The sequence below is a fragment of the Canis lupus genome, chromosome 15 (genome assembly GCF_011100685.1).
Source record: "Canis lupus familiaris isolate Mischka breed German Shepherd chromosome 15, alternate assembly UU_Cfam_GSD_1.0, whole genome shotgun sequence".
In the NCBI taxonomy this organism is placed as follows: Eukaryota; Metazoa; Chordata; class Mammalia; order Carnivora; family Canidae; genus Canis; species Canis lupus.
The window spans coordinates 3,376,787-3,402,748 of NC_049236.1; the positions used below are offsets into that span (position 1 = coordinate 3,376,787).

Consider the following 25,962-nt stretch of genomic DNA (forward strand, 5'->3'; position numbering starts at 1 on the left):
CCCAGCCCCTCCCTCCTTGGATGTGTTAGCAGGGTTTGTGGGTCTCCTCTTCTGCAGTCAGTTGATTGTGTAACTAAGGTTTCTTCTGGCAGTGGGCAAAGGCTTGGGGGCTAGGTGGGAGTGGCAACGGCAAACAATGCTGGAGTCCTAAGTGTGGTTTTCCTTTAGTCTTCAGAAGGACCCTCACCTGGCCAAGGTTTTAACCAGTCTTGCTTTCCCCATCCTCCAGGAACAACACGACTTTTTATCTCCCTTGAAACTTGGCAGGCTGTCCTTCCTTGGGGCCTTACCCAGGGGGTTATTTTCCTGGGAATATGGAATAAATCTTTCCTCCTTCACAGGCTCCCCATTTTTAAAAAATGTTTGGTCTCCCCTTAAATAAAAGTCTGATTTGCACAGCAAAGGAAACAAAACTAGGACAACCTGCTGAATGGGAGAAGATAATTGTCACATCCAATAAAGGGTTAGTATCCAATGTATAAAGAACTTTCATAACTCAGCACATCTGGCTAGCTCCGTCGGTAGAATGTGCAAATCTTGGTCTCAGAGTCGTGAGTTTGTGCCCCATATTTGGACAGAGAGCCTACTCAAAAAACAAACCAGGGGCACCTCGGGGGTTCAGTGGTTGAGCCTCTTCCTTCAGCTCGGGTCATGATCCCGGGTTCCTGGGATCAGGTCCTACATCAGGTGCCTGCTTCTCCCTTTGTCTATGTCTCTGCCTCTCTGTCTCACAAGTAATTACATCTTAAAAAAAAAAAAAAAAAAAAAAAAAACAACCCACATAATCTAAAACATGGGCAGCAGATGTGAACAGATTTCTCCAAGGAATGGCCAACAGACATGAGAAAATGCTCACCCATCACTCATTAGGGAAATGCAAATCAAAAAAATAAGATAGCACTTAACACCTGTCAAAATGGCTAAAATCAACACACATGGTCAAGGATCTGGAAAACTAGGGACCCTGGTGTGCTGTGAGTGGTAATGAAAACTGGTGCAGCCACTATGAAAAACAGGATGAAGTTCCCTCAGAAAATACAAATAGAACTACCCTATAATCCAGTAATCACACTATTGGGTATTTACCTAAAGAACAGGGAAATACTAATTAAAAGGGATACGTGTCGTCCCTATGTTTATTGCAGCATTATTTACAATAGCCAAACTATGGGAGCAGCCCAAGTGCTCTCAGATGAGCGAATGCATAAAGAAGTGTACACACACACGAGTATCCTTCAGCCATAAAAATGAAATCTTGCCACTTGCAACAACATGGATGGATAGAGGTAAAGAGTTTAATGCTAAGCGAAATAAGCCAGGGAAAGACCCACCATATTTCATTCACGTGGGATTTAAGAACAGGAACAAAGAAAAAAGCAAACCAAAACACAGACTCCAATACAGAGAACAAACCTGCGGTTACTAGAGAGGAGGTGGGTGGGGGGCATGGGGATTACATTTATCGTGAGCCCAGAGCAGCGTGTGGAATCCCGAATCCCGCTATATTGTACACCTGAAACAAGTACACCTAACGTTAATTATATTAATCACACTGATGTTAAAAGTGGATTCCCGCGTCCCCCGCCTTGGGCGGTTAATGCAGCTACCTATGTGCCTGTGTCCCCAGCCCCGGATCCACCTGCCCCTCCGCTACAGGTGCACCGCGCGGGGCGCAGCGGCGAGGGGGCAGGGCCGGGGCGGGGCCTGCGCTACAGCTTCCGGCGGAAGCGCCTGGGGGTAAGATGGCTGCCGCCGAGGCCGCGCCGTGCGTTGTGGAGGCAGGTGGGGGCTCCGTTGAGGCGAGGCAGGGGGGGTCTCTGGTGGCTCTGCTCTCCCAGCCTGTGAACGGCACCCGCCACCTGAGGGCCTTGCTGGGCCTGGCGCTGCCCAGAACCCCTTCCCCCCGGACCCCGGTCTCGGTGGGTTGGTGAGAGCTGTTCTTGTGACTCGGGGCCGCATTGCAAACTCCCGCGGCCCCGGCGCCTTAGAGGAAGGAGTTCACAGGCTCGCGGGGGAGTTCTGGAAGGATCCTTCCTGCAGGGGCTGGTGAGCGCCGCGCTGCCTGCGTGTGATGGACGGGGTCGATGGGGGTCGGGCGCAGGGTTCCGGGAGCGAGCGCTGAGGAGGGGGGGGGACGGGGGGGCGGGAGGGGAGGGGAGGGCAGGGCAGGGCAAACCTCCCCGAGGCACGGAGCCCCGAGCTGGGTTTGCAACATCAGGAGTGAGGCTGTTGGCTGCGAGGAGAGCAGCAAGCCCGCAGAGGGCTGAAGCAGCCTGACGTCGGGGAGCGAAGCGTTTGCGTCCAGGGAGCGCGGGGGGCCTCGCCTGCCGAGCGGAGGAATTTGGACTCTGTCGGGGGGCATTAGCGGGCTTCGGGAGAATATGGAGCAGGAGAGTGATGTGATCCGATTTGCACTCTTGGATTCATTCCAGTGACTGTATAGAGGCGTGGAAGCAGGGAAGGTATCCCAGCAACCGGACGGTGGACGGAGGCCTGACGGGGGGATGGGGCGGGGCGGCCCGCACGAGGCGTTTTGCACACCCACAGCATGAGGGATTCCTTCTGCCCTTCCCTGTTGCTCTTTTGCTGGGTGTTGCAGCAGCTTGTACCAACGGCGTGGAGGGCATTAGTTCAGAGGGCACTTGGTGTTTGCAGGTGGGCTGGGAGAGGAGGTGGAGGACAAAGTTCCTCATGCTGCCTTTTTTTTTTTTTTTTTTTAAGATTTTTGTTTATTTGTAAATGAGAGACCCAGAGGGAGAAGCAGGCTCCATGCAGGGAGCCCGATGTGGGACTCCATCCCGGGATCACGCCCTGGGCCAAAGAACGAAGGCAGACGCGGGGAGATGCTCCACCGCGAAGCCCCCCAGGCATCCCGCCTCGTGCTGCTTTTATTCCTTTCCGGGGACATCGCACTTTTTTTTTTTTTTAAGATTTTTTTTTTATTTATTCATGAGAGACACAGAGAGAGAGGGAGGCGGAGAAGCAGGCTCCACACAGGGAGCCCGACGTGGGACTCGATTCCCGGTCTCCAGGATCAGCTCCCGGCCGAAGGCGGCGCTAAACTGCTGAGCCACCCGGGCTGCCCGCATCGCAGACACTTAATTCCCTCCGGCGAAACAGGTGAGACCTTTCAATGTCTCTTTTTCAGATTCCTAACGTAAGGAAAAGAACTCAAGAATTTGAAGTCCTATGCGTTCTGGGGATGGTTGGTGTGTAATGAAGTTCAGCAGGATGTCCCTCTAGGTCAACAGGGCTATGATCTTGGTGATGGAAGAGGAACGTTCTGAGGACAACAGGTCCAGGATGGTGCTGTGACTATGGGCTGACATGGAGATTGAAGGTTTGTTGGATTTGAGGAAAGGCTTTCTCCACATTGGAACCATTTGGGGCCTTTGATTTCTGATCATTTAACATAAAAACTTTGTAGCAAGATTCAGCAGGAAGATAGTTTAGAAAAACGTTGAAAGGTCTGCCTGTTGTTTCACACCACCTGCTGGATAGCTGTCCCCCCACCACACTTGCTGACCAGACCTCCCAATTGGCAGCTGTGCTTTTAAATAGCAGAGGGCAGCCCCACAGCTCAGCTGCAACAGTGGGAGCCTTGGCCTCTGCTGATGGGGGCGGGGAGGGGAGTTTCCCTGAAATTGGTTTCACAGTTACAGGGCACGTTTCTATTTGATCCTTGGTTGTTATTCTCCAAGATAGGAGTTTTAAACCCAGCTGTGCCACTGACTCCAGGGTGATACTTAAACTCTCTGATCCTTCTTTTCTTTTTTTTTGAACAGACTTTTTTTTTATAAGATGATTTTATTTATTTATTCATGGGAGACACAGAAAGAGAGATGGGGGTGGGGGCAGAGACACAGGCAGATGGAGAAGCAGGCTCCATGCAGGGAGGCTGACGCGGAACTGGATCCCAGGATCCAGGGATCACGCCCTGGGCCGAAGGCAGTGCTAAACCTAAACCACAGAGCTCCCCCGGGCTGCCCTAGTGCTTCGTTTCTTTCATTTTTGTGTATGTGTGTGTTGTTTTTTTTTAAAGATTTTATTTATTTATTTGAGGTTTTTTATTAGTCTATTTCCGATTTTATTTATTTTTTCATGAGAGACACAGAAAGAGAGAGAGGGGCAGAGATACAGGCTCCATGCAGGGAGCCTGACGTGGGGCTTGATCCTGGGTCCCCAGAATCACACCCTGGGCTGAAGGCGGCGCTAAACCGCTGAGCCACCCAGGCTGCCCCAGTGCTTCGTTTCTTTTTTTTTTTTTTTTTTCATTAGTGCTTCGTTTCTTAAATAAAACAGGAAGACTGGCTCTTGGGGCCTCTACTATCCCTGAATTCTAAAAATTATTACCTCCTGTTTTTCTCGCTCCCTGCCAGCTAACGTGTTTTCCTGAGGACAAGCACCAGGCTGCCTTCCCTATGAGTCACCTAACTCAGTGGGGTCAGTGCTCTGTACTCATCTGGTACTCAGTTGGAGTGAATAATTGATAAACAACGTTGTCTACTCTTCGTAAGTCTTATAAACAAAAGTTATTCACATGCTCGGAAAGTAACTTAAGGCTTAGATTCTGTGGTGGTAGACTTGGATACTACAAAGTTTAAAAATTCACTTCATTGTTTAGTTATGTTTATTTAAAACAAAGTGACAAAGTGGAAGTCTCTAAAAATTAGATTTTCATTCTTTAAAGGGCATCTGGATATGGTCTCTAACTATTGCTCACACACTGGTGACCTACTTCTGCTATTGTAGAAAAGCACCGAGGATTTGCTTTTATTGTATTTGAGTTGGCAGATGTAAGAAATTTTCCTTGTTTAGTATTTGACTAGTGTTGCCTTTTTTTTTTTTTTTTAAAGATTTTATTAGAGACCGAAATAGCAAACAGAGATAGTGAGAGAGTGCATAACCAGGGAGGAGAGGCAGGGAGCCTGACTTGGGTGCTCATTCCAAGGACCCCAGGATCATGAGCTGACGGCAGATGCTTAACTGACTGAGCCACCCTTGACAAGTGTCACTATTGTCGTCGGGTACCAAAGGTGCTATTCTCCATTTGGATAGATGCAGTGGATTCCTGGGGCTGCCCTAACAAATCACCACAAACTCGGTGGCTTAGCACCACAGAAATTCATTCCCGTAGCTCTTCTAGCTCTGGAGGCTAGAAGTCCTAAATCAAGAACATGGCAGGTCCATGCTCCCTCTGAAGGCCCTAGGGAAGAATCCTTTCCTCCCAGCTCTTCCTGGCTCCTGGCAATCCTTGGCATTCTCTGGCCTGTAACTGCATCAGCCCCCTCTTTGTCCTGTTTTCATATGGCCTTGTTCCCTGCATGTGTCTCCTCTACTTTTAAGGATTCCAGTCATGGTGGGGATCCCTGGGTGGCTAAGCGGTTTGGCACCTGCCTTCAGCCCAGTCGTGATCCTGGAGACCCGGGATCGAGTCCCGCTTCAGGCTCCTTGCATGGAGCCTGCTTCTCCCCTGCCTGTGTCTCTGCCTCTGTCTCTCTCTGTGTGTCTCTCATGAATAAATAAATAAAATTTGGGGATCCCTGGGTGGCCCAGCAGTTTAGCGTCTGCTTTTGGCCCCGGGGCGCGATCCTGGGGTCCCGGTATCGAGTCCTGCGTCAGGCTACCGCCATGGAGCCTGCTTCTCCCTCTGCCTATGTCTCTGCCTCTCTCTATGTCTATCATTCATAAATAAATAAATAAATAAATGATAAATAAATAAATCTTTAAAAATTAAATAAAAATAAAATCTTTAAAAAAAAGGATTCCAGTCACGGGACTTAAGGCCCAGTGTAATCCAGTATGACCTCATCTTGGCTAATTATGTCTGCAAAGACCCTATTTCTTTTTTTTTTTTTCTTTTTTTTTTTTTAATTTTTATTTATTTATGATAGTCACACAGAGAGAGAGAGAGAGAGGCAGAGACACAGGCAGAGGGAGAAGCAGGCTCCATGCACCGGGTGCCCGACGTGGGATTCGATCCCAAGTCTCCAGGATCGTGCCCTGGGCCAAAGGCAGGCGCCAAACTGCTGCGCCACCGAGGGATCCCAAGACCCTATTTCTAAATAGGGTCACGTTCTTAAATTTGGGTAGGCATGAAATTTTGGGGGACACTATTCAATCCCCAAAACCCCGGTTTGATGGTGACAGTTGCCAAGGGACAGGAAGTTCTGGTTGAAGGAAGGCCCACCAGGCCCGGCTCATGGTTCCCCTCATGAAGTCAGAACATGGAAGACAGATCCTGAGAGCCCCAAGCCTTCCGGGGCCTGGCGTTGCTAGTTCCTATTTCCTGTGTGTATTCTATTCCCATAACCTGAGCACATATCCTTGCATCACCAGCTCTCACAAGCAGTTACTACGTGCCCTTTGTTAGATGCGTATAGTCGAGGTGGGTAGGAAGGCAAAATGTCTTTTTTTCCTGTGCTTGTGCTACTGAGCTTTCATTTGAGTGCCACCACAGGAAGAGTGGGACTGCAAGCATGAACTCCCATATTCTCTTAGCAGGAAGCTGCAGCAGCAATCGACAACGTGGTCTGGCTGAGACTGCTTTTTTTTTTTTTTTTTTACTAAAGCTGTTTGATGCTGCTTTATAGCACGTGGGACCCTCAGGTGCATATTGTGTTTCCAGTTTCCAGACTTGCAGAGTTACCCAGGAAGCAAAAGTTGTCATTATTTGAAAAGTATTCATGGTGAACTGGCTACTTATAAAACGAGTTCTTACCCCGAACGTCTTCCCAGTGAATGTTTGCATAAATGCCAATCATCTTTGTCAGCCAGTGTCTCTCCGACATTTTTGTATCTATGTTAGGGGTCAACCAGCTTCGGACTACAGGCCACATCCAGCCTGCGGCCTACTTTTGTATGGTCTGTGAGCTGAATCATTTTTTATATGTTTAATGGGTGGCGGGGGGGGGAAGAATATGCAGCAGAGACTGTGTATGACCCACAAAAAAATATTTACTGTCTAGCCTTTGATGGAAAGTTTGCCAGCCTCTAGTCTAGGGCAGCGTACCACAAATAGAGTGTAAATGGATTGCAAGGTAAAACTGAATCTGGCATAAGAGGCAGGGTTTCATGACGCGTGTGAAAGCAATCATGGAAAACTGCTGTGGTCGGCTCTTGTCAACAAAGTGCAGACTTTTGAGCCATTGCAAACTGGCACTTGTGTGAAGTTAAACCAGAGAAAACCTGCAAGAATTGATAGGCTTCAAAAGAAAACGATTTAAATTCCTACTGCTGCTGTAACAAATGACCACCAAGTCAGTGGCTTTATTTCTTATTATTTTTAAAGATTTTATTTATTCATGAGAGATGCAGAGACAGAGAGAGGCAGAGACACAGGCAGAGGGAGAAGCAGGCTCCATGCAGGGAGCCTGATGTGGGACTTGATCCTGGGACCCTGGGGTCACGCCCTGGGCTGAAGGAAGATGCTCAACCACTGACCCATCCAGGTGCCCCCAAGTCAGTGGCTTTAAAAAACACCACAAATGCGTTATCTTGCAGCTCTAGAGGTCAGAAGTCCAAAGTGGGTTCTCGCTGTGTGAGCAAGGCTCCATTCCTCGTGGAGGCTCTAAGGGAGAGTCTGTTTCTTTGTGTTTTCCAACTCCTAGAGATTGACCTCATTCCTTGGCTTCCGATCCCTTCTATCTTCAAGCCAGCCATGGCCAGGTGAGTCTTTCTCACACGGTATCATTCTGAACCCGACTCTCCTACCCTCTGCACATTTAGAGGACCCTTGTGATTACACTGGGCACATCTGAATAATCCAGTACGACATCTTTATTTTAAGGTCAGCAGACCAGCGACCTTAATTCCATCTGCAACTTTCCTTCCTTCTTGCTGTGTAATTCTTCATATTCATAGGTTCTGGGGAATGGGATGTGAACATCTTTGAGGGGACCATCATTTTGCCTGCAACAGAACTCTTAAATTTGTTTCCACTCCGCGCCCCCCCCCCCCCGCCACTTTTCTTTTTAAATCTTCGTGATCAATCTTTTTTTTTTTTTCCTTATGATCTTTATGACTAAATGTGAAATAAGGATATTTCGTGCTATGGTTCAATTTTTTTTCTTAATTGCTAGCAGTAAAATTAGTATTTTGGCCATCTGTTTCTAAGAACAAGAGCATAGCTATAATTATAACCTATATCTTACTAAATTAAGAAATCGTCTTTCATATTTTTTTAGTTTTCATGAAAAGGTCCCAAAGAAACCTTTTTAAAAAAATCTACTTCCCTTTCGCTAGATCAGTTATTCTTGGATAATAAAATAGTCCTTTATTACTTTTTCAGCAAACATGGTCCCACCAGCCAGCAATACTCTCTCTCTCTCATTTAGTGTTGGTCTTGATTTTTTAAAGTGGACTCAATACACGGTCACTGCATTTATACTTATTATTTCAGAGTTCTGAGCTCAGATCCGAAGATCATGCCAGCACAGAATTTCCTGTTGGTGTTGAAAGAAGTGTGCAGTGGCTCAGGGACATTTGATGATTAGCTTTGTGCTTAGCTTGCTATTGGGGGGTGTGGGCTCAGACTTAATCATGAGCAGGGCTCAGACTTCTTAGAAGTAAAAATCTTTTTTTTAACCTAAATGAGGTTTAAGCAGCTAAGTTGTATTGCAGGATGGCTCTGAACTCTTTGGGCGGACAGTTCGTGTCCGTTTAGCCAACCCAGTGAGAACTGAGGGAGGCTCATCCAGACCAGGTGAGTGGGGGCACCGCAGATGCCTCATCACATCCTCAACTTTGGCCTCTGTTGCTTTTTTATCCCTGTCTCACTTCTGCAGTAGTGTTCACAGTTAGCTGTAGAGTGGGGAAGAGAGTGCAGCACCTCTGTGGAAAGAGAGTTTGAGATTCTCCACAAAGCTAGAGCCACTGTCCCCATAAAGTCTTGCTCTGGGCCGTAGACGCAGACTGGGCCTGTCCAGCCCCGACAGTGGCTGGGACTTCCCTTTTGGCTCGGCTTGGTCCTCCTCTGTTTTGCCATCTGTGTCTGCCAAGAGCTGGACCTGAAGGCCTAACGTTTCCCAGTGGCAGCGTCCCTTGTCCTCAGAGACAACTTCTGCCTGTGAGAGCCCCATGGGGCGTCCACGTGGCTGACAGCTGCAAAGAACTAAGTACAGTCAGGGGGCAGGTGGCCGGTAGCTTGAATTTCTTAGCATTTGTTCAATTCTCTGCCTTTCAGTGTGGTCAGATGATTACTGGTGAAGATTTCTGGGAAGACTCTTTGAAAAGAATAAAGAGGAGGAAGGAATGGAGCCTCCCAAAGTGGAAACCCAGGGGGTGAGATCGAAGGCCTGCGCTTCCCCAGGAGGGGCTGGTACTTTCCCCACAGGGCACTTAGATGTGGGTGGCGATGGGTGAGGTGAACGGAGAAGCCTGCTTCTCTATCCGTGTGGGGCTTGAGATGAGAAGTATCCTCCAGCATGCTTGGGTCCCAACTTGAGATTGCTCAAACTAGGTGGGGGTCTGAGATGTGAAGGAACAGTGAGGACGCCCCCTCGCTGGCATCCCGCATCCTCCTGACCTTTCCTGCACTATCACTGTGAAGACTTTGGTATCAGGCTCACACTCTTCCTATTCCTGGCCTGATTCCGGGGAGCCCCAGCCCCTCAGATGGACCCAGGTGCCAGCACTTTCTCCTGCTTCTCCATACCCCACAGTCACGTTGCTTCTGGGGTTAGCCAAGCTGCTCGTCTGTCCACCTTTAGAGCAACAGTGTTTCTCTGAGTTCCTCCCTTAGCCCTTGGCTCGTCTCTGCACGCTGTCCTTGCAGTTTCGGCCACTTGGCCAGTGTCTGAGCTTATCACAGCCACTCAGCCTTGTGCTGACTTCCGGATCTCTAGGGGGCCAGCCTTGACCTCTCTCCTGAATTTCATGTGTTCCTGCCTGCATGTCTTCCAGGCACCATAAATCAACATAGCACGTCCCAAGTGGATTTCCTCTCTCCTTCCGCTCTGGTCATCCTGAGGACCCGATCTTAATGAACTTTGCCATCTTCCACAGTCACCCAACCCAGGGACTTTCATGACCTCTCCGGTCCTCATCACAACCCACACCTACTGCATTGCCATATCCTGCAGTGTTCTACTTTACATCTGCCTGAATCTCTGCTCTCCTGATTGCTTCCGCCACAGTAGCCTGGTGTAGCCTCTGTCGTCTCTCCTACAAATAGCTGGTCTCCCTGCCCCAGACCTGCTTCCTCCTATCCTGAGCAGCCAGAGGGAGCTTTCTAAGGCACAGAGTTGACCACGTGGCTCTCCTCAAGCAGCCTAGGGGTGCCTCATCTGTAGTGGGGGACAGAGGGGCTTTCCATGTTTGGACCCCACTCATCTCTCCACACTGTATCCCTAGTTTGCATTCTAGAATAAAGTTTGTAGGTATAAATCTCTGTGTTTTCACACATGCAGTCCCTTGGCCTAAATTCCCTTTCCAACTGACTTTCTCTCGCTAACTCCTACTCAGCTTTTATAGCTGAGCTCAGCTGCTGCCTTCTGCAGGGAACTTTTCTGACTCCTCCAGTGAAGTGAGATAAGGGTCCCTTCTGGGCTTTTGTGGCCTCTGGGCTCCTGTGGCAACCTCAGTCCTGGCATTTTATGGCATTATTTTGACATTATTTATTTAAAAATGTTTACATGTTGCTGACTCTAAGTGCTTTACAAATATTGAATCCTAACAATAATCCTTTGAGCTAAGTACTAATAACTGTCTCCAACTCGAGGTGACAAAACTGAGCACCGGGCGATCAAGTAACCTGTCCAACATCATGCGGCTCAGAAGGGTGGAGCCAAGATTGGAACGAAGGCTGTGTGCCTGCCACTGGGGTCCGTGTGCCTCTCGCATTGGTGGCCGACCTCCCTTCTCCCCTCCCCCACCTTTGCCGCTGGATCGCCAGCTCCTCAGGGACCTTACTTAACATCTCCAGCACTTGGCCTGAAAGCTCAGCGTGCACACATTGACCAATTAATCCACACCACAGGTAGGTCAGAGACAGTAGTTTTCTTTAGCAAACAAATGGGTTTGTCCTGAATGTATCAGCTAGTCACCCTAGTCTGCGTGGAGCACAAAGCAAGGCCCGACCCCCTCACTGTCTTCTGGGCACTTGGCCTGAGTCAGAAGGCAGCTGTTTCTGCTTTCACTGCAGCCCGGCTATGAATCTGTAGGGGGTGGCATAGATGGAGAAGGTTATGGGTCCCTGTGACATGAGTAAGGTGGGTGGGCTTGAACTGGGGTTGGTTGTTGGTTTTTGTTTTTGTTTTTTTTTAATCTTATTTATTTATTTGACAGAGCATATAAGCATGAGGAACAGCAAAGGGAGAGGGAGAAGCAGACTGCCTATTGAGCAGGGAGCCTGACACGGGGCTCTATCCCAGGACGTGGGATCATGACCTGAGCCGAAGGCAGACGCTTAACCGACTAAGCCACCAGATGTCTCTGAACTGGGGTCTGCAGGTGTGGAGAGCTGCACACTGCAGGCCAGGGTGTGGTTGTGTGACCGTAGTCCAGGGTGCAGCGTGCTGGTGCATCTCAGGGCGAGTGTGATGAGGTCCTGAGCCTGTGGAATGGGGCTCAAGGTAGCCGGTGCTGGGGGTTCCTGTCACTGGGGGTCGGGCCGGGGACCAGGGCCCTGGCCTCTGCCTTCCGCCTGCCCTTCCACGGCCCAGGGCCTTCCCCATCAGCACCTGCCACAGCCCGCTTGCTGCATTTGGGTCCTTGGTGTGTGTTCAGAGAACTCGGTCTCCTGGGCCGCCTGGCAGACTCCGTTAGTAGAGCCTGCAACTCTCGATCTCGGCGTTGGGAGTTCAAGCCCCATGTTGGGTGTAGAGGTCACTTAAATAAAAATAAAACTTAAAAAAAAAAAGCTCGCTCTCCTACCTGGGGAGTCAGAGTGCTCTCCAAACTAATGATTTCTGCGCCCAGGGAGAGCCCGCTGCCAAAAAGGCCCAGTCAAATCCTCAGGTGTACATGGACATCAAGATCAGGAACAAGGGGATCCCTGGGTGGCACAGTGGTTTAGCGCCTGCCTTTGGCCCAGCGCGAGATCCTGGAGACCCGGGATCGAATCCCACGTCGGGCTCCCGGTGCATGGAGCCTGCTTCTCCCTCTGGCTATGTCTCTGCCTCTCTCTCTCTCTCTCTGTGACTATCATAAATAAATAAAAAATTAAAAAAAAAAAAAAAAAAAGATCAGGAACAAGCCGGCCAGCCGCATCCAGATGCTGCTGCGTTTAGACGTTGTTCCCGTGACAGCAGGTGAGCAGGACTCTGGCCCGAGGCTGGTGGTGGAGCCGGCTGGGGAGGAAGCTGCCTGGAATCTTGAGACTTCAACACCTTTTATCTGAGCCCTTCTGAGGCATCTGGGACCCCAGCCTCTTGTCACATGAGCCTGCGCAGGCATTCTTGAAGGCTTAGGACCATTAGAAAGATAGTTACAAGTTATAAATTGTATTTTTTTTTTTGTAGTTTGTTTTGATATTTTGCAGACACACAGATGCTTGGAATATTCTGTAGGGATAGTACGAGGATCTCTTACATATGCTTTATCCACTCACTACGTTACTTTTTTGCCCTCTATACACTTTTCCATTTTTTTTTTCTTTTTTTTTCACTTTTCCATTTAATTTACATACTCGGATATATTTCTTCCTCCCCCCCCATCCCACTCCCACCCCGGCTGTGCCAATTGAGAGGAAGTTGAAGACATCGTGCCTCTTGACCCCTAAATAGTTAAGCATGTATTTGCTAAGAACAAGAGTGCTTCCTTACGTGATCACAGCACGCCCGCTGAAGTCTGCACGCTATTTCCTGATCTTTGGGCCGAGTTCAAGTTTCAGCACTTCCCTAGCATCGCCCTTTCTGGGGACTGTCATGGTCCTTCCCTGGTGAGGACTCCCGCTGCATGGGCACGGTCGAGTCTGTAGCCTCCCTCTGTTTGGAACAGAGTCTCGGTGTCTTTCTTGATCTTGGGGATTTGAAGAGAACAGGCCTGCTCTGCAGGGGGTTTCTTAGTCTCTGCCTGGTGCTTCCCCACGTGAACGTTCTGGTAGGAACACCTCGTGTGAGGAAGCGCACGACGACGACACTTCTAGCATTCGTGAGGTCAACTTAGGTCACTTGCTTGAGGAGAGGGCTGCCAGCTTTCTCCACTGGAAGGTGACTATTTTTAGAGCTCTAAATTAAAAGCTAACATTTATTTTCTCCTCACTACCTCCAGCTCATGCCTTGCCTTCGAGGTGACTACCATTCACAGGTATTGTGTGTTTCCTATTTTCTTGATTATTCATAATGATTGTTTTTTTATCCATAATCCTCTTTTTTTTCGGGGTGGGGGGGTTTACGAAGTCATAATTGCACATAGTTTCAAGAAAATCCTTCTGTGACGTTTGTTACAACGTGATGTTCTGCTCCCCACCCCTCTCCCAACGTCAATTTTTCTGCCTGCCAAAGGCAACATTCATTTCTTTCAGGTGATGATTTGGCTTTTATTATATCTCTGAAAAACATGGATACGTTACCACCACTAGATTGTTTTTCACTTTTGGGCTGTTTTAGGTCAAATTTTTCTGGGAAGCAGACTCCTGGAGGGTCACCTGTGGAAAGTTTGTCAGGGGGTAATCTCGGGGACAGCTCTTGCAAGGGAGCAAGGGGAGCAGATTGTGCAGAGTGGAGTTGAGCCGCGGTGCAGTCACACAGGCCTCAGCTGGTCCCAGGGCGCCAGGCTTGGGACCCCTGGCTTGTTCCATACTGAGGCCTGGGGCCCGGGCGTGAGTTCTGGCTGAGGCCTAGGAGGGGTGAGCGGCTCCCTTCCACTGAGGACATCTGGCATGGAACTTCTCCAGGGTCTGTGAGTGTCTCACGCTCCTGGGAGGTGAGAGAGTAAGGGTGTTGGTTTTGAAGGGGATGGAAGTGGCTTCCCCAGGTGTCCACTGCCATCCGCCTCACCCACCACTCCCATTTTCCTCGGCTGCTGCTGCACCTTGATCTCTTCTTTCCCCGCCCCTCCTCCCCCCACCTGTGAAGTGTTGCGGGGACCCAGAGCTCAACCCTTGCTTTGCCCCTCTTCCCTCCCTCTTCCCTTCATGGTTCTGAATCTGTTAGCCCAGTGCCTGCCTCTTAGACCTGATTCTTTTTTTTTTTTTTTTTTTAGACCTGATTCTTTAAGTGGAAATGAAAATCCTAGCTCACATATCTTTCCATCACATAGTTTTTCTTTTTCTTTTTCTTTTTTTTTTTTTTTTTTAAGATTTTACTTATTTATTCATGAGACACACACAGAGAGGCAGAGACACAGGCAGAGGGAGAAGCAGGCTCCCTGCAGGGGGACCCCGGGATCACAACTCAAGCCAAAGCAGCCGCTCAGCCTCTGAGCCACCCAGGCACCCCATCATATAGTGTTTTTAAAGAATAGTGTTATGTCATAATTATAATATGAAAGAATGAAAGTGATTTACAATAAAATAGTATGTATTTTGGTATTTAAATGCTTGGCCACAACCAAGTATGTGAAATACTTTAACAGGCCCTTCTGCCCCAAGCCACCGTTAGCCCTAACTACAGTGCCGACTGCTACAGGTGTGTTTTGTTGCCAGGATCACGGTAACATTTTCTGAAACAGTGAAAATCCCTTGGTAGAATTCTGAACAAAAGGAAAACTTCACTGTTCCCTCAGTTTATGTGGTAGGTCTATTTCTGGAAAAATTCAACGCAGAAAATAAGTTTTTGGATTTTTAAAAAGATTTATTTTAGAGAGGGAGGTGGGTAGGGGCATAAGGAGAGAGAATCTTAAGCAGACTCTGCTGAGTTTGGAGCCCAACAGGAGGCTCCATCCTGGGACCCTGAGGTCATGACCCCAGCTGAAATCAAGACTTGGGTGCTTAACCGACTGAGTCACCCAGGGGCCCCCAGGAGTCTTTGGATTTATGTGTAAAATGGAGTTAGTTAGATTCTTAGCTGAGATCATTATGAACAGATTTTTCTGTGCTACGTGACTTTCTCAGGGCATTGGAAAGTCAGAGAGAGTGAAGAATAATTGTTTCTTAGGGCGCGGGGTTGGGGTGGGATGGGGGTGTCAGTCCATGAAGCGCGAACCCCTGATTTCCGCTCAGGCCTTGATCTCAGGGTAGAGAGCTCAAGCCCCCTGTTGGGCTCCAGGCTGGGCGAGGGGCCTCCTTTAACAACGGGGGGATTCTTGTTACGGGGGCGCTGCGGGGCGTCTGGGTCCCTGCTCCCTTCACACTAACGCGGGCGCCGCCCCTCCCCGGCAGCCCCGGGACCCCCAGCAGTCCCGACGGCGAGACCGCACCTTGAGGTCTCCAGCCGCCTCCAGGGGGCAGCGGCGGCCCGTCCAGCGCCCGCGCCTCCCGGCCTCCCCGCCCGCAGGCCAATCCGCCTCGGTGCTGGGCTCCCCCTGGGGCTTCCCTCGGGGCCCTGTTCCCTCCCCACCCCCCCCTGCTCAGCGCCCCGTCCTGTCCCCGGACTCCAGTCCGTCTCTGGCAGCGGGGCTCGCGCTCGTCTCCCTGCTCCCACCTCGTCGTCGACGTCGAATCCGCGGGGAAGGCCGAGAGCCCCCCCCAGCACAGCCCCCAGCACAGCCCCCCCCCCCCACCCGCCCCTGCCCCGGTCGTGAGGTCGCCTTACCTGGGAGGTTCCTCCAGCATCTGCGGGGCGCCCGGATTCCGCAGGTGCCGGCCCCGAAGTGCCTCCTGCTCTGTCGGCCTCCCGGTTAGTAGCCACTTCGGGGGGGCGACACCCAGGCTTCCCTGATCTCTGCGGGATTCTAGAAGGTGTGACTGAGTATTGGGGTAGTTGAGGCTGACATTCACCCGGCTGGTTTGTACTGCGGCAGGCGCCCCCACCGCCCCCGTCACCTGACCACCATCACCCCACCACGCCGACCTCCCCCATCACCAACATTCCCATCACGCCGATCGCCCGACCCCTATCACCCGCATCATCTCCATCATCCCGACCATCACCCCCATCACCCCCAGCGCCCCTATCACCAACATTCCCATCACCCCCACCACCCCGACCACTCCCACCGCTCCCATCACCACCAGCACCGAGGGTGCAGCCGGGCCATGGCCCCGCCTAGGGCAGCACGCAGGCCCCAGGCTTTGGCATTTACACCACCAGCACACAGCCTGTGCTACCCCTCAGCCCTGCCAGACCTGGGCTTTAACTCCTCCAGAATCTTACATGGTCCTGTTACCTCTGGGTGTGTGTGTGTGTGTGTGTGAGAGAGAGAGACAGAGACATGCCCACACGTGACTGTGGGATATGCTTCCACTGACTGAGCAAATGTCTGTGCTGCTAAGCTGTGCTCTTCTGTAGTGGGATTTTTTTTAAACAGCTTTATTTTTATTTTTTAAAGATTTTATTTATTCATGAGAGAGACACACAGAGGCGGAGACACAGGCAGAGGGAGAAGCAGGCTCCATGCAGGGAGCCCAACCCGGGACCTCAGGATCATGCCCTGGGCTGAAGGAGGCGCTGAACCGCTGAGCCACACCCCCTCCCCTAGGCTGTCCACACTAACAGTACTTAATTCTCTTTCACTGCCAGTGAATATTCGCAATTCATCCATTCACAAGTTGGTGGACATTTGTGGCATCTATGCTTTTTGGGTATTAGACTAATGTGGCTATAACATTCATGTAGAAGTGTTTGTGTGGACCTATATTTTCACTTCTCCTGGGTGCACACCTACACTTGGTATGGCTGGGGCCTGTGATAACCATGTTTCAGTATTCTGAGGAACCGTCAGACTTTTCTAGAGGCTGTGCCATTTTGTATTCCCATCAGGAGCCTGTGAGGGTTCTGGTTTCTCTGTATTTCCCATCGCTGGTCATTATCTTCCTTCCTTCATTCCTTCATTCGTTCATTTATATATATTTTTAATTCATAGAGAAAGAGGCAGAGGGAGAAGCAGGCTCCACACAGGGAGCTCAACGTGGGACTCGATCCTGGGTCTCCAGGATCACACCCTGGGCTGCAGGCGGCGCCAAACCGCTCTGTCACCGGGCTGCCCTCGCGATCTCTTTAACATCCTCTGTTTTCCTAGTGGAGTGAAGTGTGATCTCATTGTGGTTTTTGTTTTTGTTTTGATTTTTGAGAGAGAGAGGGAGAGTGAGCAAGCAAGCAGGGAGGGGCAAACAGAGAGGGGGAGAGAGAACCCTAAGCCCACTCTACACCCAGCATGGAGCCTGATGTGGGGCTCGACCCCACAACCCTGAGATCATGCCCTGAACCAAAATCAAGAGTGAGGCACCCAACTGATGGAGCCACCCAGGTGCCCCACCCATTGTGGTTTTGATTTGCAATTCCCTGATGGCTAATGATATTGAGTATCTTTTCATGTGTTTATTGACCATTTGTGTATCTTCTTTGGGAAAATGTCCATTCAGATCCTTTACCCATTTTTTTTTAAAGATTTTATTAATTTATTCATGAGAGACACGGGGGGTGGGGGTGGTGGCAGGGACACAGGCAGAGGGAGAAGCAGGCTCCATGCAGGCAGCCTGATATGGGACTCGATCCCGGGACTCCAGAGTCATGCCCTGGGCCAAAGGCATGCGCCAAACTGCTGAGCCACCCAGGGATCCCCCCTTTACCCATTTTTTAATGGAGTTGTCTTTTTATTATTGAATTGCAAGAGTTCTTTCAATATTCTAGGTATAGATCTCTTATCAGATACATCATTTGCGAGTGTTTCTGGCCATTCTGTGGGTTGTCTTTTCACTTTCTTTATGGTTTGCTTTGAAGCAGAAAAGTTTTAATTCTGTTGAAGTCCAATATTTTTCTTCCATCAGTGTGTTTTTGATGTCATAACTAAGAAGGCTCTGCCTAAACTAAGGTCATGAAGATTTATTCTTGTATTTTAAGTTTTATGGCTTCACTCTTAAATAGGGCTCTGACCCATTTTGAATTAATTTTTGTGTATAGTAGGAGAAAAGAGGTTTAATTTCCTTCCTTTGTGGATGTCCAATTGTCCCAGGCATTTGTTGAAAAGGCTGTTCTTTTCCTTGTCTTGGCATCTCTGTTGAAAATCAATTGACCATAGATATAAGGGTTTATTTCTGGCCTTTCTACTCTGCCTCATTGATCTGTAAATCTTTCCTATGCCAGCTCCATGGTACATTTTGAATTTGACAAGTGTGGATCTTCCAGTTTTGTTTTGTTTTTTTTTTTCCAGATTGTTTTGGCTGCTCTAGGTCTCTAGCATTTCCATATGAATTTTGGGAATACGTTTTCAACTTCTGCAAAAAAAAAAAAGCCAGCTGGGATTTTGATGGAGATTGCGCTGAATCTGTAGATGAGTTTGGGAAGTGTCGTGATCTTAACAGAATTAAGTTTTCCAACCCATGAACATGGCTTTCTTTCCATTTGTTTAGGTCTTTAATTTCTTTCAGTAATATTTTATATTTATCAAAGTATAAGCTTCTACTTTTTAAATTTATTCCTAAGTATTTTATTCTTTTGATGTTATTGTCAATGAAATTGTTTTCTTGATTCTTTTTTTTTTTTTTTAAGATTTTATTTATTTCTTTGACAGAGACTGAGGAAACAAGCATGAGGAGAGGGAACAAGAGGAGAAGCTGATGCTCGCTGAGCAGGGAGCCAGATGCAGGGCTTGATCCCAGGACTCTGAGATCATGACCCAAGCCGAAGGCAGATGCCCAGCTGACTGAGCCTCCCCTCTTGATTTCATTTTCAGATTGTTCATTGCTCCAGTCTAGAGAGAAGTTGATTTTTGTGTATTGATCTTATATTCTGCAACTTTGCTGAGTTTATTAGTCCTATAGTTTTCCAATAGATTCCTTAGGATTTTGTGTATAACGAGATCATGTCAGCGAATTTCACTTTTTTTTTTTTTTTTTTTTTTTTTTTTTTTTGCAATTTGCCCTGACTAGAACCTCTAGTACAATGTCAAATAGAAGCAGTGAGGGCAGATGTCTTGGTCTTATTCCTGAGCTTCGGGCAAAAATCCCTAGTCTTCACCATGTGGGGACTTTTGTAGGGGCTCTTTATCAGACTGAGGAGGTTCTCTTCCTAGTTGAGTATCACGAAAAAGCTGTTGGGTTTTGTAAAATGCCTTTTTCATTCTATCGAGATGATTCTGTGTTTTTTTGTACTTGATTCTGTTAATGTGCTACGTCATATTGCTTTTTGGATGTTAAACCAGCCTTGTGTCCCTGAGATGAATCCACATTTATCTTTTGAGTGACTAGAGTGTGACTACACCAGGGCTGGGGCCAGTGTCCCCAGGGCTTACCAGGAGGAGCCTGGCTATGAAGTAGACAGTATTGAATGAATGAATGAATGAATGAATGAATGAATGAATGAATGAATGAATGAATGGCTAAACCAATCTAAAGTAGTTTAAACGACTCTGCTCACAACTTCATTGACTTCACCTGAGCGGAAAATGAGGCGTCCACACGGTATCCTCCTGGGCCTGAGCTGCCTGAAGGGCTGTCCACGCACGTGGGCACAGATGTCCCTCTGAGGGCCGGGCCCTGGGGTATGGGCTGAGCCGCCCCTTCTCGCCCCAGGCCTGTTCTCCATGGCCAACTCCGGCCCCAACACCAACAGCTCCCAGTTCTTCCTGACGTGTGACAAGACGGATTGGCTAAATGGCAAGCACGTGGTGTTCGGGGGAGGTCATGGAAGGCCTGGATGTCCTGCGGCAGATCGAGGTGGGGGGCTGCCCAGCTCCAGATGCATGACCCCATGGGGGAGCTGGGGGAGAGCGCTGCTCCACTCAGGGGAGAGTGGGGGGCACGTGGGGAGGGGCCCCAAGCCACCCATCACCCTCCACCCTCCCCGGTTTCTGCCCCCATCTGTCCCCCCCAAGGCAGCAAGGACGGGAAGCCGAAGCAGAAGGTGATCATCGCCGACTGTGGGGAGTATGTGTGAGTCTGCACGCCCCGTGTCTGCACCGCCCTGCGTCCCGGATTGGTCACCCCGTCTCAGGGCATCGGTCCCCTCTGGGCAAGCAGGGCTTTGTGTCCCGGCTCCTGGGGTCTGCTTGGAGCAGCTCTTGTGCCGAGGCGGCCCGGGCTTCCTCTGGCTCTCTCCCCGGGGCAGCCTCTGCTGCTGCGGCTGCTCCTGGGCCCACCCGTGTGGCTCCCGGATGTCGCTTCTGCTAAAATAAATCCTAGTTCTTGTCCTGCTGCCTGTCAGCCAGGTCCAGGTGTTTACAAAGGTTGCGGCTGTGCCTGGACCTCCTCCTGCGACAGAGCAGAGCACCGCGCTGCTGTGTGCCTCCCGGCCGGGCCAAGACCCTGAGTGTGCACCCTTGTCAGGCGGCCGCAGGGCTGCAGAGGCCGAGCTGGTGCAGGTGCCTCCATCCTGCTGTCCCTGCCTCCGTCCTTCCCTCACACCTGGTCCAGAGTCGGATGGGCACCCTGTTATTCGGTCACTGCACCAGTGGTTGGTAGAGTCCTGTGGGGCCCTGCGCTTGGTGCTGGGGAGACTGAGGCACAGATGGTTCCTGCCCCCTCCCCACCCTCCCCTAGACCCAGAGCAAGTCCAAGTCTTTGCCAGTTTGAGGCTTTGCTGCCGCTCACCCTTCGGCATGTCCCGTGTGTGGAGGCCGAGCCCCAGAAGCCATCAGTCACCAGAAACGACTCCCGGGCGGCCACTGGCTCACCTACTGTCTGCCAGTGGCTCTGATCAGGGTCTACACTCCAGCCATTGGGTGCGGCGGCTTCTTGTTTTGGGTTGAGGTCGGGTTGAGCCAGGAGGGGAGGGGAGCAAGCCTGTGACCCCGGCAGGTCCCGAGCATCCCTGGCCAACCTTGGTCTCTGCCTTCGGGGGCCTCGTCACGGTGTGGGGACTGGCAGTGGTGAGGCCATGGCTGGCGTGGCAGCCGGGGGAGAAGAGGTGTGCGGGGTACTCGACAGGCTGGCTCTAGGGATGACGCGGGGAGGGGCATGGGCTGGCCTGAGCCCCAGGAAGGAGAACAGGACGTCCATGGAGGGAACACAGTTTGTCGCTGTGGTTCCGTGGCTGCCCCAGGTGGGTGGGCTGGGCATACTGGCTGGGAAGCCGGGGACCAGGAGCCCTGGGGTGGCGGGTGTGAAGTGTAAGAGCCTCCCCAGAATCTGTCACGGGGCCACCCCAACCCTCCCGGGGTGGTGACCAAGCCTCGGGGGAGTGGACAGGTCCCGATATCCGGGCTGACGACCGAGCACCTGTTGCCTACCTCCACTGGGCCGGGGACCCCATGCCTGGCTGCAGGGAAGGAACGGGGACAGAACCAGGGTGCGGCTCACAGATGGAATGGCACAAGTCGTGCTTTCAAAGATTTAATAACACATTTTCAAAATATATCAGGTTGAGTAAATCAGATCACCAAGCAGCGCGCAGAGCACGATCCTACCCTGTAAACTACCCGTAATGTCTACCTGGAGACAGACGTGTGCGTGAGGAGACCAGAAGGAGGTACGGGGGATGCTGAGCTCTGTGCTGGGACTGTGTGTATTTGTATGATACTTTTTATTTTCAAAAATTTCCCTGGTGCCCACACCCCTGATATTCTCAGTGAGGAAAATTTTTTTTTTTTTTTTTTTTTTTTTTTTAGGGCCAAACGGACTCGCAGCTCTGGGTGAGAAGAGACCGTCCGCAGAGCTCCAGCTCAGCATTCCGGAGGCCTGGGGACGGTGTGGGGACACAGCAGCCCCGGCAGGGGCATGCCCCGTGCCACCCGAGGTCCCTGGGCCGGGAGCGCACCAGGCCCACCTCAGCCGAGGCGGGACCAGTGTCGCTTCCAACACAGGGGCACCTGCTGGATGTGCTCTGGGAGGAGTGGCCTCGAGTGCAAGGCCGCCGGGGAGGCCCAGATGGGCACATTCCCGTAAAGCAACACCCGTTGACCCCAGCGGCCTTGCCAGGACAGAGCCAACGCCCCGAGGAAAGCCCTCCAACCTGCAGGGACCTCCTACGTCACTGGAACCAGCCGCAGAGCCGAGAGTCCAGGCCGGGTCTGCTCCCCGACCCACAGCCCCTGGTCCTGTGGCATTTCGGGTGTTTCTTGAAGCACGTTACCCACCGTCCTCCACAGCGACTCACGGACGGAAGGCCCGGTGGGCCGGCGGGGCCTCAGGTGAAGGGCGCATGGGGCGATGCCTGGTCAGCGCCCCTACGTGGCTGTTCCTCTGAGGCCAACCCCTGCGCCCCCGCCTTGACCGCAACCTGGGCGGCAGGTGAGCCACAGGAATGAGTGGGCTGTCCCTGCACTGATGACGCGGCCTTCTCGGTTGGGGTTCGGTCTGGTGGTCACCTGCACGGCCGCGGGCTCCAGAAGTCAGCTACGGTGCGGCAGGGGATCCAGATGGCCATCCTCACGCACCCTGGGGCACACCGGGCAGGGCCCCCAGCCCCAGCGTGCAGGCTACACGCTGGGCGTCCAAGAGCCCAAGTGCAGGTCAGAGGTTCCCAGGCCTTCGCTGCCCTTGGTGTTGGGAGGCAACCGCTGGTCACTAAGGTCCCGAAGCGGCAGCTGGGCACCCGGGCTGGGTGTCGGCTCTGCCGGGAGCAGGGGAGACCGAAGCTTGACCCCGAGAAGGACTCGTCGGGCAGCACACGGGTCAGAGGCTGCGGGGGAACCAGACAGAACCCAGGTCTCCAGAGTCCGGGCGCACTGCGCTCGGGTCACTGCCAGGCCACGGTCCAGGCCCCCTGCACCCAGTCCGGGCCCACCCTCTGCGATCCTCGGCACTGGCTGTCCCCCAACAGGGCCCGGCCTCCACACCCGGGTCCCCTCCTCGGGGGGCAGGGTGACTGGGGATGCGCCCCGGGGCACGGTGCTCCCACCTCTGCTGGGCCTGGCGGGCGGTACAGGCTTGGCTGCGGCTCTGAAGAGAGCAGCAGTTTCAGGGAGCGCCCTGCCCGGGCCCCTAATTACTGCCTGTCGCGCCCTGGGACACGGGCTGCTCTCGCTCGCAGGTCTGGGCTCCTGGGCACAGTGGGGCACGGCAGCAGCGGCCTATTCTACCTCTGGGGGCTCCCCCGCAGCTCCCCCTGCCCAGCCTGCAGGGGCCCCGAGAAACGGGCTTCATCTTAACTCTGAGCGGCCGGTGGGTGTGTGGGGTCATGTGCTGACGGTTCCGAGGGCCCATCTGGGGTCAGTGGGAGGCACACCGGGCCGGGTACTGATGGCGCCGGTTGGGGCCGCCGCAACCACTGCCTTGGCTCTAAGAGTGGCGTCTCTCAGGGTGGAGAAGCTGGCGGGAACTGGGTGCCCCAAGGTTGTTTGTGGGGTGGGGGGTGCTTACGCCTCTTCCCCAAGGAGGGAAGGCAAGTAGGTGCTGCAGTGGCCTGGTGGGTGGCCAACGAATGTGCCACGTTAGGAGCCCAGTACTCGCTGTGCTGAAGGCAGGAGCCCTGCTCAGAGCCCAGCTGGTCACCCTTGGGCCGGGGTCACCTGCAGCGCAGGCTGGGGATGGCCAAGGACACGTCCTAAGACGGGATGTCAAAGCGGCACCGCGTGGGCAGCAGTGCTGCATCCTTCAGGCCTGTGAGGCTGGGCCGGCCAGTCTACCAGAACCCCAGGGCTGGGGCAGGGCACCCCGGCAGGCATATGTGGCCCTCCCTGCCCTCCCCGCACCCCCTCCCCGAGCAATGGTGGCTTGTGAGTGTTCCTGCCTGCAGGAGAGGGGGGCAGGGCCTCAGTGGCAGCCGCACGCCCTGACCACCATGTTGCGGTGCTTGCGCAGGATGACGTTGTTGCTGCTGTCGTAGTAGAGCACGGAGGTGGCGCTCAGCTTGGTGGGGGCACAGCACGCCTTGGGGACCGCATCCGGCTTCATCAGGTGCACCTGGCCAGACGGGGCGGCAGGCAGAGGCATGAACACGGGGCTTCCCCGAGCGCCCACCCCCTGCGCCCTCCCCACCTGCAGCCGAGGCGGGTGCTGATGTGGAGACGTGCCCCACCCTGTCCCCGTTGCCCCTTCCCCGCCCCACTGCCCTCAGGGCACCCCCTGGGCCCCGGCCGGCTCCCCTCAGACGGGACAGCCCAGCACACGGTGCCCCTCCAGGTGCCCTCCATGCCCCTCTCTGTGCCTCTGTGATGTGCCCCCCCCTTAGCCGTTCGTGGTCTGTCTCCCTCCCACGTGCGAGCTGGTGATGGTCACAGGCCTGGAGACGGCCCAGCAGCCTAGGCCCGCCCCTGGGGTGTGCAACGCGCTTCTCCCGCAAAGCGCTTCCCACCCTGGAGCCCACCTCTAAGGCCACGACTGTCCTGGACAGACCAGGACTGAGGCCCGGGACCCGGGGGTGGCACAAGGCTCCGCGCGGGGCGGTGGGACCTGGGCCCAGCGCACTGACCTCTTGCCCCCCCCCGCCCCGGCCCTGCTGCCAGGAACGAGCCCAGGGCAGTGGCCTTTCAGCCTCCGAAAAAATAACGCGCTGCACCGAGAGGACGGGCTGCAGCGCCAGCGGCCGGGCAGGGGCCACATGCAGGGGGCCTGGGGGGGAGGCTGCACGGGTGAGGCGGCCTCCCCGCAGCCCCGGCCTCCAGCCCTGGCAGGGGCGCCGAGCGGGACCCGGACGAAGCCGTCTGGTGGGGGGCCCACCGGCAGCCTGGCCCCCGCCCCCCCCCCCCCCGGGCCCGGTCTTGGCCCCGTAGGCCCAGCGCGGAGCCGCCTGCGGAAGGACGCTGGTTGCTCGGGGCCCAGCAGCCTCGCGAAGGCCCAGCCTGGCGGGGACGCGGCTGCCACTGCCCCCAACGTCCCCACCTCCACGCGCCATGGCTGGGCTTGGTGTCCGTAGGCCCACGGGACAGAAACCAGGGGACACGGCCCCCCTGCAGCAGCCGCGGGGCTCTGTGGGCAGGAAACCTGCGAGGGCCGCTCCTGAGCTGGGGCTGGGGGGACGTCGGGCGCCGCCGGGCGCGGCCTGAGACTCCCCGCAGATGACGGACAGAAAGACAGGCCTTTGTCCCATCTGGGCCCAGACCAGGGGCTGTGGAGGCCGTGGTGCCAGCCCACTTAGCTTGGTGTGGGCCCTGGGGGAGCAGGTCACAGGGTCTGTCACTGGCTGGGCCGCTCTGGGTACAAGTCACGCCCCTGCCAAGGGGGTACAACGGCTCTCTGCTCGTTCCCCACACCAGCATATCCAGGACACAGGCCTCGCGCCAGCCCCACCGGGATCGGGGCACAGAGGATGTCCCAACCTGGTCCCTGCTCTCACGGACTCCGTGGGGAGGGAAGGGGACACGGGGAATATTCCAGTCGGCACCCAGGACCTCGGGGTCAGTACAGCCCTCCAGCCCAACGGGCTCACCTGCAGACCCCAGGTGCCCCACTCCCTGCCCCTCCCGAGGGCCGCCCTGCCTCTGCCCTGTACCCCACACCCTGGCGGTGGCCACCGCAGCCCCCCGCTGGCACCCTGCCTGCCCCGCCCCGCCCCGTCCTTCTGCGCTGCAGCCAGAGCAGCACTTCCAGAGAGCAAGGCAGGCGGTGGCACTTTGCACCTGCTTGTCCCTGGACAAGGGATTAAGTCCACCCACCTGGCCCTTCAGGCGGGACCCAAGGGCCCCGTGAGCGGCCCCTGACCCCCGACGTCACCTGCCGCCCGAGCCCACCCAGCCAGCCAGCCGGACTTGGGAGCTGCAGGGGCCCCTCGGGCCGCACGCCCTTGAGCCCCTGGAGGAGCAGGAAGCAGGTGCGTAAAGGGCAGCTGGGGCTCACGTGCCTCATCCCACTGAGCTCCTCATCCCACTGAGCTCCGGGCAGAAGGCGGCTCCTGGGGGGCGGGAGGGGGCAGGCCCCGCCTGACGTGGGAAGGCGGTTACCACCGAGCCAGAGCCCCCGCGGTGCTGCGTCTCCTCGCCCCTGGAGCTCCCAGACAGGCTTGGGGACACAGGAGTTAGGAGTCCAGGTCCACCTTCTAGGAGGTGTCCACCCCGAGTCAGTACCACGTAAGCCTTGGGGTGCCGCGTTGGTAGCAGACGCCCCCC

General features: G+C 53.5%; 1 protein-coding gene and 1 long non-coding RNA gene across 2 annotated transcripts in view; one reads left to right on the top strand and one right to left on the bottom strand.

The window, feature by feature from the left end:
- The first annotated feature begins 1,726 nt into the window (after nt 1–1,726).
- On the top strand, nt 1,727–24,545 carry LOC119877011. Its single transcript, XR_005370119.1, has 13 exons — nt 1,727–2,046; nt 3,149–3,340; nt 4,380–4,512; nt 7,504–7,668; nt 8,623–8,704; nt 9,185–9,282; nt 10,721–10,978; nt 11,287–13,248; nt 19,553–19,696; nt 19,855–20,340; nt 21,339–21,446; nt 21,586–22,207; nt 23,720–24,545. It is a non-coding gene; the product is annotated as an uncharacterized LOC119877011 (long non-coding RNA).
- The window catches only part of LOC100855618 (bone morphogenetic protein 8B), a 31,869-nt gene continuing 28,147 nt past the window's right edge, over nt 22,241–25,962 (bottom strand). Inside the window, exon 7 of the mRNA XM_038557815.1 lies at nt 22,241–23,821. Within this exon, the coding sequence (XP_038413743.1) occupies nt 23,672–23,821 (150 nt within the window). The 3' untranslated portion in view covers nt 22,241–23,671. The remainder of the gene's footprint in view (nt 23,822–25,962) is intronic.